The 13143-nt window shown below is 43.7% G+C and overlaps 1 protein-coding gene across 5 annotated transcripts in view; it reads right to left on the bottom strand.

Annotated features, from left to right (window-relative positions):
* The window catches only part of ITPR2 (inositol 1,4,5-trisphosphate receptor type 2), a 268838-nt gene extending 256179 nt beyond the window's left edge, over positions 1–12659 (bottom strand). For 2 of the 5 annotated variants that reach the window (XR_005816274.1, XM_040545172.1), the window contains exon 1: positions 12362–12637. Coding sequence is in view for 4 of the 5 variants with exons in the window: in XM_040545172.1 (XP_040401106.1) it covers positions 12362–12453 (92 nt within the window). In the remaining variant the exon portion in view is untranslated. Of the gene's footprint in view, positions 1–2203; positions 2233–12361 lie in introns of those variants that run through there. The other 3 variants (XM_040545169.1, XM_040545170.1, XM_040545171.1) reach the window with 2 other exon arrangements.
* Between the last annotated feature and the right edge of the window lie 484 nt (positions 12660–13143).

The raw sequence follows: 13143 nt of genomic DNA, 5'->3' as shown, positions 1-13143 counted from the left end.
AAGATACTGTTGGCATTGGGGCTCTCTCTTTTTATCTATCGTACAAACATCACATTTCCTGCATCATTTTCCACATCCTGCTTACACATCACCAAATCATATTTTTTTCACATCAGCTATGACTTTTGCAGCCCCCCAAATCCAGCGGTTTCAAAGACGTGATACAATGTCTGAAAATAACATAACCAGGTAAAACTGGTACCAGTCATTCAATTTTCCCCATCTCCTATGTACTACCTCACTTCTGAACTCTGACCTTGCCCAATGTGAACAGAAAACTTTGATCTTGCCACTGTGAGGGGATGTTTAAGACTTTTCCCAAAATCATTTCTTTGAGAAGCTTCTGGCTCCTCTAAACTCCATTCCAGGAAGACAAATACATTTCTCAACTGGGTGATTCAAGAGGCTTTGCATCTTATTCAGGAGGTTTTGTAAATTACAGGAAGGGAAGAAAAAGTAATCCCTTTTTCAGCAGTCTCATTCCTTGAAATAACCACCAATCCTTTGACCTTCTGCCTAAGACAATGTCTGCAGCTAGCCTCCAAAGAGTTCATTTGGATGAGGCACTATGGTCACTCTGCTGCTCCCAAATCTGTGAATGCCCAAGAAAGCACAGCCCGATTAATTCCTATAACTACATGGCAAACTGCCCTCATGATAGCCTGTCTTGACCCTGTACTTTTTTCCTCAGACAAATGATGATGAAATTGCCTGAAATTTTAAGCATTAACAGGAGTTCTCCCCAGATAGTTCAAAAACTTTATCGTACTTTGTCACCTTCCAAACTCCCCTTTATCTTCTCATACCCATGCTTCCACACTTGGATAAGCGATTACTACAGTACTCAGAAGTGCTCTGCAAGACCACTTCAGAAGTCCACAAGTCTTTGCTGAGCCTTTGCTTTGCTTGATTGTCACAAAACAATCCAAAGCTCAACTACCTTTGTGGAAAACTTGATCAGGACAACAGTAAATGTATTTTTGACAATCCTATTAACGAACCTTGCCATTTCAGAGTGGCTGTATTGCCTGCTCACTACCCAAACTCATCTAGACAGTCTTTAATTACTACCCATAAAAGGTTTCGCTTTCACCTGCAACTCACCAAAGGGTTCGTTAAGAAATCTCCCCAGATACTGCTTTGATTCCGTCCGATTCATCCAGTTCTTTTTTCAGACGACATTAGGTTTTGCTTTAATTCTTTCAGTAGAGCTTCCAGTTCTTGTATTACAGCTGATATTAATTCTGACTGGTCTCTTTGGCTAGTACATTATTTTTTTCCCTGACTACTTCTTGTACCATAGCTCTGCAAGGACACCAGTCACAAATTTCCATTTTGGAAGTTGGATCCACCTCATGATTGCAGGTTATCATCAGTCACAAGTGACTATGTCAGTTCTGAAGACTTAAGGGCTCTTTCCACTATAAAGACAAGTCTCAGATGGTATTAAGTATTTTATTGATCATATAATGGTAATTTATTCTTTACCATTAATTCAGAAATAATTTTATAAATTCTTCTTTTCCTGGCACAGGAAACACATAGAAGCACATTGCTTCTAATGAGGTGTCATAACAGAACTTTATATGTTTTTTTGTTTGTTTGTTTTTTTAACTATGTCCTATGTACTACTACATGGCAGCAGGGTGGGAGGGGAATAAAAAAATAAAACATGCAGTTATTGGTCCTTACTTTCACTGGCAGAAAAACCTGCTCAACTACAAAAGTTAATACAGACAGGACTTATTGCCTGCCAGGTCCTGACCTTGCTTTGTTTTTGCAAGAGATGCCATTACTAACAGAAACCAAGCATACCTCTAATCTGAATCCTGCAGCTGCCCAGGGTCCATAGCAGTACCCTCCCTGAAGACCTAGACGCCTGTCTCTGAACGACTTCATGATCAAATCCTCCTTTATCTGCGAGTAATCCCGGAGAGCTAGCCAAAGAAGCAGAAATCTCAACTTGGATATTCCTCAACAGTTTTTGTTTTATTTTGTTTTGTTTTGTTTTTCAAATGGCTTCGTAACATACTTCCAGTTGGTAAGTACAAACTTTCAGGTGTCAAACCTACATCTCAGATTACCTATACAGGAAATGCTGTCATGGATCTTGGCTACTATTTTGTTAGTTACTTTTTCTAAGCAAATATATATTATTACAACAAACTTAAAGTATATATTATTACAACAAACTGTCACCGACCCCATGGAAATAAATTATTACCTCCTCACATAAAAATAAATAAAAAAAAAAAATCAATATCTATTACATTGTGTGTGTTTTGTACTTTTACCATATAAAGGCAAAGACTTTTTCTGTATTGTAATAATCTTTATAAGCAGCATGCTATGACAGCAATGATATTTAACTGTATATACAGAGATACTTGAAGATTAATTTGAAACTTAAACTTTCCATATTCACTGCAATATTCAACTTTACTTTTATGACAGTAACACTAAAATCCAAAATATTTTTTACAGCAGCTCACTACTCATGAAACCTGTTCAACATTCAAGCTCAGCTTACTAAGTTCTGTCTTCAACCTGAGAAGCATTACAGACATTGCCCTATCTGATTTTTACATCAGCAAACCTGATTTCTTCTTCTTTATACCAAATTTAAAACAATGAAATTCCACAAACCTCTTCATTTAACTCCAACTTTACAGCTGTCTTGAGAGTCAGGCTCACTGGGCCTTATTTTTCCATGTTGGGACAGGTGTGAAGTCTATGAACAGACATCCTCATGAGTGATGGATGGCAAGGAAACAACACTGCATTCAACTGAAACTGAAGAGTAAAATCTATCTTGGCAGAACAAAATAATTGAAGTCAGAAACTGCCCAAGATGTCCAAATTAATACTATTAACTGGCAGTTAACCTTTTTCACCCCATGCAGTTGTTTTTTTAAATGAAGGAAAAAAAAAACTTTGTAGGTAGTCTCACAACTTTTGTTCTTTGGTCAGAAAAAATAGAACTAGCTTAGAGATGTATTTCAACATTTTTCACCGGTCCTAACTAGAAAGATCTGCTCTTAGTGTTTTCAAAAGTGATATTTGGTCTTTCCCAATACATTAGCTTTGTTTACCTCTTTACTTATTGATTCTGAACAATAACAAAATCCTAACCAGATATAAAAGCTGACTGAGTGTATCTTAGCAAAGCACAGTACTGATTCAGTTATTCAGAACAACTACAGAGCCTGTTAGATATCCAAGTCCAGCCAACTTTAAAATGAGATCAACAAGGTCATGCAAAAAGCAGTGTTTCCAGTCTCATGCACCACTAGTTAGCCCCCCACCTGCAAAGCATGTGCTCTAATTTAAAGCTAGTAGAAGAAAATTACTACTAAACTCAGGGCACTTCTTACACACCTTTCTTTTGTGACCATTACTGTTTTCAAGCTTTTCTCCACATCCATGAGGGAGAATAACTCACTTTTTCTTAAATGGAAGCAGAGGATATCCAAAATTTATAGAGCCCTGAGAGCTGGAACTTTATAAATGATGCCAGGTATTGCATTAGGACAAAACTATACTGCTCACATTCAATACAGCTGCCCTCTAGAGCTGCCTAATTCAGGTTTCCAAATCACAGTGTTCAAGATTGTACAACTACACAATATGTCACAGGCATCAGGTTGTAGATGCACTCTGGAACCAGGCAAAATTCCCCACAGCGAAATGAAACACATCCTGAAGGGTTCGTCAGTGGTTTGTGCCTGCTGCTGCTCTAGCTTGAATCCAAGGCACCATGAGGAGGCTTGCAGGCAGCTAGCAGCCTTGAAGCCTCCTGTCTTTGACCTGCCTCTGCTCTGCACACAAGAACGCTAGCACACATTGGCAGTAAAAAGAGAAGAAAACCCTATGAACTGGGTTGCTGTCTGTTAACTGTGGGCACATCAGCGTAAAAGTTTGGGGCTTACTATGAGTTTCAGCAGCAGCTTTTCTATCCTGCAACTACAAGCTTTCAGCTGCCTCTGCAACATTCATTAACTTGCATATGTCAAGTGCAGGAAAAAAAAAAAACACATTTGAAATTCAAACAAACCTCTAAAAGAAAATCAAGATAACAAGTCCAAGTGTTGGATTATAACAAGCTTCTGTATTTTGTGATTCATATGAAAAGCTCCAGTGTCAGGGTTTGTTTTTCTTTCAAATGACATTGATTTTTATCTGCCAGAGGTCAAAGAAGAAAAACTTGATTACCGTTTTAATATCAATTCCTTGTACAGAGAAGACCTGCAGTAATTTCAATTTATAGCATCAAATGGTAACAACCACACTTGGATATGCTTTTCTAGCCTTCTTCTGCCAATTAACTTCAAATGAATTTCAACTCCATGCCTTCTATCACGCAGCAGTAATCAACCCAAAGGGGAATTTCAGATGAACTGTCCTAAACTTATTATATATAAGAAGATTACAGGAGTACCAGAATTCATTATATAAATGCTTAGTTGTTACCGAAGCATTGGATTTCCCATGCACTTAGCAAGCCTGCCATACACTGCAGTATAGGACACGACCATGTCAGTAAGGACTGCGTCATGTTTTTACAGAGAATTGTGTGAGGTAGCATAGGCAATCTTAAAACTGCAAAATTACTATTTCTTTCTTTTTAAGGAACTCATTTTGTAATTCAGACATTCTCTTATGGAAGGCAGTATTATTATGCATTTTCATAAACCAAAAACCCTCAAAAAAAAATCAAATACTGAGTTGAATGAGAACACACACAGACATCTACCATGTGAAATAGCACACTTAACAGCAACAGGGCCAGGCTGCTTGCTTCTATGTAATTTGAAAAGAAATAAGGCTTGCTAGTAGCTTTCAGAGCTATTTTCTGACACTAGGGGACTGCAGATCTCTCAACAACTATCTGTCATCTTCTGTTTCTATTCACTTCTACTTCCTTTCTAATGCGTGCTGCCTTTTAGACCATGCATTCAGTTACTGCCCCACCACACAGACCTACCTCTTCCCATGCACACAGCAGCTTCCGGACATTGCTCTCTTCGTTTTTCTACCACCTCACTCTCCGTTCACCAATGGCACCTATCTCCCCCTTTTCCTCTATCCAAAGGCCAGAAAGGGAGTCCAGAAAGCATGGGAAAGACAGTCTTCCCGTGATCACCAATTGAAGTAGCCACACAGAAAACCCTGTTTATAGGATTTACCCATGATTTACTAGAGCAGCAGTGCACACACGGCCCCCAGGCAGTCCCGCCAGGTCAGCACTCTGGGATTGTCTTTCCTCTGTTTCTAAGCAGTAAATAAGACATGCATTAAAATTACATGCTGCGCATGAAGCGTTGTTCTTATCAAGAGCAATCAAAAAAAAAAGCATATGATGTGTAGATTTGGGCACAGAAAGATGGTCAGAAAGACAGACCTAGAGCAACAGGACCACTTCTGACCCAACTGTTTGCCTGCTGCAGCCAAAATAGCTCCCCACCACCTCAAGCAATACCTCATATAATACATTAATAACAGGTTTATATTAAGCCTGTGTTTTCTTTGTCTTTTGCTTTCCTTCTTTAACTGTTTCCAATTCTTAATCAAAATCATTACTTCACTAGAATGCAATTTCTTGGTTTGTTTCAGATTTAAAGCAAACAAGCAAACTGAGGTAGTAAAAAAAAAAAAAACACAACTTTTTTTTTTTTTTTTTTACTTCCCCGGAGACAGAGAACAGAAGGGCAGCAATTGAGCAAGCAAAGCTTTGCCATGCCTCCCAGAAGAGGAAGCCCCTGGGAACTGGGACGCACATGCTGCAAGCCAGCTTCAGGCCCCACGGCAGCCAGAGCCAGCAGAGAAGTTGCCTCCTCCAGGTAATATTCACTGCCCTTCAGCCCGAGGCAGGTGCCAGGACAGCCCACACTGTCACAGTGGCCTCAGTGAGATCATTCCAGGGCTCACTCCTATCAAAAGCTGGAAAAATTTTAAGAGGAGCAGAGGAAGAGCAGCCCTTTGTGCTGAAGGAAGAGCAGGCATCAAGACTGCGCTGCAGCTTCTCCACACAGGGCTGCAGGGATAACAAACACATTTTTGTTCACCCTGTTCTCAGAAATGTTCCTGCCATTTTATCTGAACCTTTCCACACAAAAACATTCAATCCCAATCATCTTATTCTTGGTCCAAGAAGTCACGGTTTAGCACCACTGGAAACAACTGAATCCAAGACCTACGATGGAAGTGTCTGCACATTGATGCACCAGTGGAAATACTGATTCAAACACTTAAGAGGAAATTAGGTTTATAAATAACATAAATGAAGATTTAAAAGAATCAGTTCAGACAAGGAAAAAAAAGTAAAACCCTGAACTACCATTCATTTTCCTTTCTCCATTTTTTTCTATAAACATTCCTAACTGAGTGCAAAGTTACGCCTGAACTTTGCCAGTCTCCCTTTCACACAAAAACTAACAGACTTTTCAAAGTAGGTAGAAACCAGACTTTTAGGAGCATTAAACACACACAGAGGACATGGCTTTGTGGTATTTCACAGTATGCAGCACCATGCAGTAGCCAAGCTATAGCAGCCTGTACCATCAGCAGCAAGGAGCCCGGCGGTTCAGCCTGGCTGACCAAAGGTTTACGCACTTCTCACCAGGCAGTGTTCCAAGCTGGAGGAGTCACAGACTGAGCCGACTCTTCCTTCTGGGGCACTTTCAAAAATATTGGGTACCTGTGATTGCAAGTGGGTCAGGGAACCACATAAAGACTGTTTGGTTAATCCCTTTGTTACACAGAAGGAAGTTAAATATGATTTAAAGTGATGAAAGTTAAACAATCTCCCCTCTTTCCTGACTACTTCCCACGCCACCCATAGTCCTGTCGAGAACTACAGAAGTAGAAACAGCCACACCATTTGTCTCCACTTAAAATTCAAGTCCTCTCTCATTTCCATTACCATCACACAGCTTTGGGATAAATTCACTTTAAATCAATTGGTTCTTTCCCTTACCCCGCTTTTCTCTCCACGTGTTCTTGTCTGATAATGAGCTCTTTGAACCAAGGATATTACATTTCAGCATACAGTCTCATAAATCATTACACTGTAATTAAGGCTACTCCTATGCTCCTTCGCACTCGAGCTGTGTTTTGTGTGCAAGTACAACTTGTGAGAGAAACCAGCCACCTCTGGGGCTCATTACTTGCTGCATTCCCACAAGAGTGCTTTTGCATTAGGAAGACGACAAAAGAAGTGTGTTTCTGAAAACGCTAAGCCTAAAAAGTAGGAAAAAATATTAAGAAACAGATCCTAATGGACAAGTCTTACTGGTACTGTCAATCAGGAAAATAAAGTACCTACGTAACAAAACACAGAAGTACTTTTGCCCACATGAAAACAGAAATCCATCTTCCCTCCCTTGTTCCACATATTTGGTTCTGTATGTATCAGAATTAGATTAAGGGTAATTCCAGTTGTGCCACTTTTGCTTTCTTTAGGCTTTTTATTCTCTCCTGACTAATTGCATTTTGTTAGCTGGCAAAAGAAAGAAAAAATTGCTGCTATTAAAGGACATATACGATGCTCCTTAACCAGAGCTTACGTTTTCAGGCAGTAGAAGAGAAGAGTGAAAACAAGTGCACTGATGAAAATACAGTGGCATGTCGCAGCATCATCAGTCACTACATCTTTTTTCTTAGCACCGTTTCTGAGGCCACCAAGATGACACATTTTAGCCTTCACAATATTTGTAATATTTTGATTTATGCTGTTCCATATGCACTTTCTACTTAACCTTGCCTTTTCACAAAATATGACTGATGTTGTTTGCATGAAGTCCAAATTCAGTAAGACAGACTAAAGCCCAGTGAAGGAGCCTTATTCAGAATAAAACTGTGATACTCATTTCAACTAAGAAAGTTCAAGCAAGCACTTGACAAATTGAGCAACGTTGCTCAAGACAAATCAACACTAAACTTGAGAAAAAAAGTATGAATACTCTACAACACACTTTTTGCTGCTAATTAGAAATAAGCCTTGGCACTCCTTGCCACACAGGGTCGTATATTACCTAGCAGGCAGCTCCAGCTGCATGCTCCATTAATTGTGTTCCATGAGGTCTCTCTCTCCTGCCGCAGCACCGAAGCGCCTTTATGGAGGTGAGACAGGAATGCAGCCACTGATGGTGACTAACAGCCCCATTGTCAAACTTTCCAGCAGCTGATGCTGGCAGTCGTTCTTACTTTTTTCCGCCTCCCCAGTCAAGAATACTTTTTTTCCCCTCATTGTGCCTAAAGGTGATTAACAGTAGCTCTAATTCCCGACATCAGTGCCTACATTTACTGCCAAGACTCTGGGGACAGTGGTCTCAGGGTTCAGACACTACTGAAGGACAGAGTAAAATACTCAGGTTCATTGCCTAGCTCTGTCACGTTACTTCCTCCAGGACATAAAGCCTCAAACCATGCAGAAGCTAAGGCACTCTAAGGGTTGAAAAACAAGGAGAAAAAGCATTATTAGCACAGCTCAATAATCCAGTAACAAATATATTTTGAAATGGCAGAAAATTACGCATGGATGTAAATTACTTTCCCCAAACATTTCCTTTTCTCTACTAAATTGCATGATGATCTACTTTTACATGTATAAACTTTCTCCTTTTTAAAAAGGGGATGTCGAGGAGAAGAAACAACTCACAGACGCTTGAGACTGGACATCATCAGCATCTCAAAGCAGCATCCAGATCTAGAACCAACGCAAACAGAAAAAAGAGTAGGCGATTGCTTGGACACTGTATCTCAACTATCCCCAAGACCTGCAGCAGCCAACAGAGAATGCTAAGCCCTAAAACCCTCTCAAAGATGACCCAGAGGTGCTCCTGTCCACTTGGGATCCACAGCCTGGAACATCCTCCTGAAGACAGGTTTTCATGCCCCTTCTTCCAAAAACCTGTGCACAGCCACTCTCTTATTTTAAATACAGATACAAGATGAAGAATTAGGAGCGGTGCCGCCTCACTTCCCTCTCCCTGCCCCCATCCAGTGCTACACTGCTGACTTGAGATGCGGAAGAGATGTTCAGTTTCCTCTTCTGACTACCAGGGATTAAATCTGAAAGTAATGCCCTCATGCTGTGTTTCATCCAACAGCTGTTTATAGTAAATACAGAAAAAAGTCCTGAGACAAGGACAGGAACACAGGTTTCCTCCAGCTCCAAGAAGTGCTGCAATCTTTTGGGTCCCACTTCGAGCACCTCATCATTCCAGTGACTCCGTTTTTGCAGAGGGAGGCATGGAGAGGCATTCCTGCCTTCACCCAGCACCACCTCGGCATGCTTGCCTGGATGCAGGACGTGGATCCCCTGTCTCCCAAACACGGAGGACCCCCTGGACCTCCTCACTGCACAGGAAGAAGGATCCCACACTCACATTCCAGTAGATATTAAGCTCACCCTATGCTTGATGTGCACATTTCAGCTGCCACTTTCTCTTGGAGTTAAGTTTCACGAGCAAACTGAGCACGTGAAAATTTCTGCATCAGCAAGTGAGCAAAAAATATTCTGAAAATGCATGAAACCCAGCCTTTGCCTGGAAATCTCCACCTCAGAACTAATCTGCTGACTGGTTCAACTCCTCAAGGAGTAAGGCCGCTTACGTGACAGGCCTCCCCCACTTAGAGAGGTGCTGTGCACTTTTTTATCTTATTTATAGAATGGCCTCACTCGTGCTTTGTTTAAGAAACAATTAGCCTTTGACAGCTTAAAATAAACAGAACTCTCTCCCTGCTGCAGAATCACTAGACCTGACCTGGATTTAAAGTTATTGCAAGAACTTTAAAGTTCCATATGAGACTATCTGATGGCCTAAAGGGTGTGAGCCACGAGCTAATTTTCCCTCCTCTCCTGGCACCTTGCAAAATGGCACCCTGAGCAACATCAGCAGGAGGTAAAAAAAACAAGGATCCACATCGGTCAAAGGAAGTGAGGAAGCAGTCATCCCAGCTCTTATCCTCTTCATCCTCACCAACATGCATGTAGCACCTCGGCAAGGTAGGGCTGCCTCCATCAGACGTGTGGGCTGAACAAAGGGCCTGCGGGCATGCAGGAGACAGAATTCCAGCCACAAGCACAAACTGAATGCACAGCTGGGCAAACTTCTTCCCTGAACTTACTGGTGTTTTCTCTGCCTCTTGTGTTGCTGCAACCACTCCAAAGGCAGTAATTTCACTAGCTGGCACAGGTAACACGACCTGGCAGCACAACCTTACATTTCTGTCTAAACTCCCGTACCACCAGCAGAGGGGTCAGCGCTCCCATTTAGTAGACGTGGGAGTTTTCCACTGGTAACTTCGTGTTTCCTTCAAGGCCTTCAGCTCCTCAACTCCAGTCTGCCAGCTCTGCAGATGCCCGTACCCAGCTGGGGAGCAGGATACAGAACTGCTGCACTGAGGAGAGACCAGAGCTACCTCAGAATACTTGAAGCCCTGGCCAGGCCTGCTGCTGAAGTAGAGATGCGCAGAGGCATCCTGTCTCATATCCCAGGTGGTTTTCTTCAGCTGGCTCTTATGAGAAGAAAGCCTGAATAGTCGGTTAGTTAGGGTGTTAGCTTGACTTCAATTACTTCTCCTGCGGAAGAGCTCCTGTATGCCTCAGGCAAGCTGCTATCTTGGCTTCTTGTCTATAAAACCTGGGGCAAATGTTCTGACCTAACTCCAAGGGATGAATGGAGGGCCTCCGGGTTGCAACACGGGAACGCCAGCATGTGTTTAAGCAATGTGCAGTGGTACCAGCACCGGTCACAGCAGGAATGTCTGTGACCACAGACAAGCGGGTATTCTGTGAAATGAGGTACATTTCTTAACATAACAAGTAGTAAAAGTAAAGTATGGGAAACTTAGCTTCCCCTAGATGCAGCAATGAGACAGAACCAAACAACAACAAAATTATGCCAACAAAGAAGAAATGCAGGGACTACAAGAATAAGAAACAATATCCAGTGATTACCAGTTGCAGAAGGTAAATGTTTTCAGGCAGGATTTAAAATGACAGGAGTCAGCAAAACAAAAGGAGATGTGAGACAAAAGGCACAAAATTAACAAATAGAGAAACAAACTATGGAAAAATACTTGTAAACTGATGAAATGATTGAACAGCAAGGATAGGAAGTAATAATAAGATAAAGAAATACAGGTGACCTTCAACAGCAGCTTTTTTCCAGTCAGGGTACCCCAGCAGGTGACAGACATAGGCACAGGCATTAGCTGTTAGCGTGTTGGTACTGCCCTGACTTCGCCCTGCAGTCCCCCACCGAAGAGACCTCAGGACACCAGCAGTCCAAAACAACAGGCAGGTGCAATAACCAGGCACACGTTAATTAGCAGAGGATCAGCTTTAGCAAGGGATATATTTGCTTAACTGTTGTTCTCAAGGTACAGCTAATGTTTAAGCAATAAACAGCACTGATATTTAACCAGAGTTTGAGCTGCCTCGCCAATTGAATTGCTATGATTCATGCAGCGCAGGAGACATTTCCACTGACAAACGGTTAAGGACGTGCTTACTTTGGCCATGCCACAAAAATCACTGAAACTGCTGCAGCTCTCCTACCAACATCAGAGGGAACCACTGCACCCTCAGGATCTGTCACTGTGACCACGCGATGTGACAGTTTAAAGAAAGGTATCGGTGCACTCCTAACGTTCACGTCAGCGTGCTTCTCTAGGGTTCCAGGCAGGGGATTTATAGCGCTAATGAAAGCCTCGAGCAAGCAGGAGTGCTGCAGCCCGAGTTAAACTACAACTTTTCATCCTGTGAAGAGAAAGAACAGCTGATGGAAAAAAAAAGCATCCCCGTGAAATATCTGACTAGAAACGTCTGCTTATTGCAGGTAAGACCTCAGCTGAACACCGGTGAGAGGGAAAGGGGGCAACGAGCTGATTATGAGAGCGAGTCAAGTTCTCATCCTTTGCATCTCTGAAGTAAAGCAGCCCCCCCCCCCAAAAAAAAATAAAATGATTAAAAAACATAAAATAGTAATAAAAAAGAAAAAATGCAATAAACTATAATAAAATGAAAATGAAATAAACTATAATAAAATTAAATGAGCCGAAAGGAAGTGAAACCAAGTGGAAGCGAGCCGTAGGTACCCCGCGGAGCGCCCCGGTGCCGCACGGGGCCGGTGCCGCCGCCGCCGCTGCCCGGTTCCGGTTTGGGCCAGCCCGGCCGGGCGAAGCCGCGGGGATTGCGCCGAGCCCCAGGCACCCCCAGCAGCCCCCGGCACCCCCCCGGGCGCCCGGTCCGGACTCCGCCCGGGCGGCTGCGAGCGCTGCCGTGGCCCCCCGGCCCCGCGCTTCCTCCTTTGCCCGCTGCGCCGCCGCCGGGCGCTTCCTGCCCCGCACTCACCCCAGGGTGCTGATGAAGCCGTTGACAGAGCCCTCGGCGTAGAGGGACACGATGTCCCCGATGTACAGAAAGCTGGACATTTTCTCAGACATTTTGCCTCATTTTCAGCCCGTTCCGCGCTCCCCTCACACACGCGCACCCCTCTCCCTCCGAGCCGGGCCGGGGGGCGGCCACCTAAGCGCTGCGGAGCGGCCGGCGAGCGCGGGCCCGGCCGCGGCCCTCACCGCGGCGCTGCCGGAGCTGACATGAGTGCGGCGCCGCTGCCCTCCACCGCCCGCCGCGGCGCCCCGCACCGCCTCCCGGCGCCCTGCACCGCCTCCCGGCACCGCCTCGGCTGCCCCGGCCCGCCCCGACCGGCCCCGGGCCCGACCGCGTGGCTGCCGATGCCGGGGGAAGCGGCCGCCGGCAGCTCCGGGTGGCGGGGGGACGAGGGACCTCCACTCTGTGAGGAGAGCGGGTGCAGCCCCCTGCCCAGCACGGCTCTCAGGCACCACTGTTCATACCCCGTGTGTTTTTCAGGCGATTTTGTTGGCATTTATAAGCCAACGGTTCGCCCCCGGTCCAACAGCGTGACTGCACGCTAATCTCTTGCAGTCCCAAATAATAGGACAAGAGCGTAAGTCTGGCTGCAGATTTGCTGTAAATGGGGAATGAGTAGAGAGCTTCCCGCTTGTATTTAATTTCCGACATTTACAGATTCCAGCCTTATCTCACTATTTACTGAGCGTAAGTTCTTGGCATCAGAAATGCTGAGTCTTCAAATTAAAGTTAAAAGAAAATAA

The sequence above is a fragment of the Cygnus olor genome, chromosome 1, assembly GCF_009769625.2.
Source record: "Cygnus olor isolate bCygOlo1 chromosome 1, bCygOlo1.pri.v2, whole genome shotgun sequence".
In the NCBI taxonomy this organism is placed as follows: Eukaryota; Metazoa; Chordata; class Aves; order Anseriformes; family Anatidae; genus Cygnus; species Cygnus olor.
Note: the sequence above shows the minus strand (reverse complement) of the source record. Positions and strands in the feature narration are given on the sequence as shown.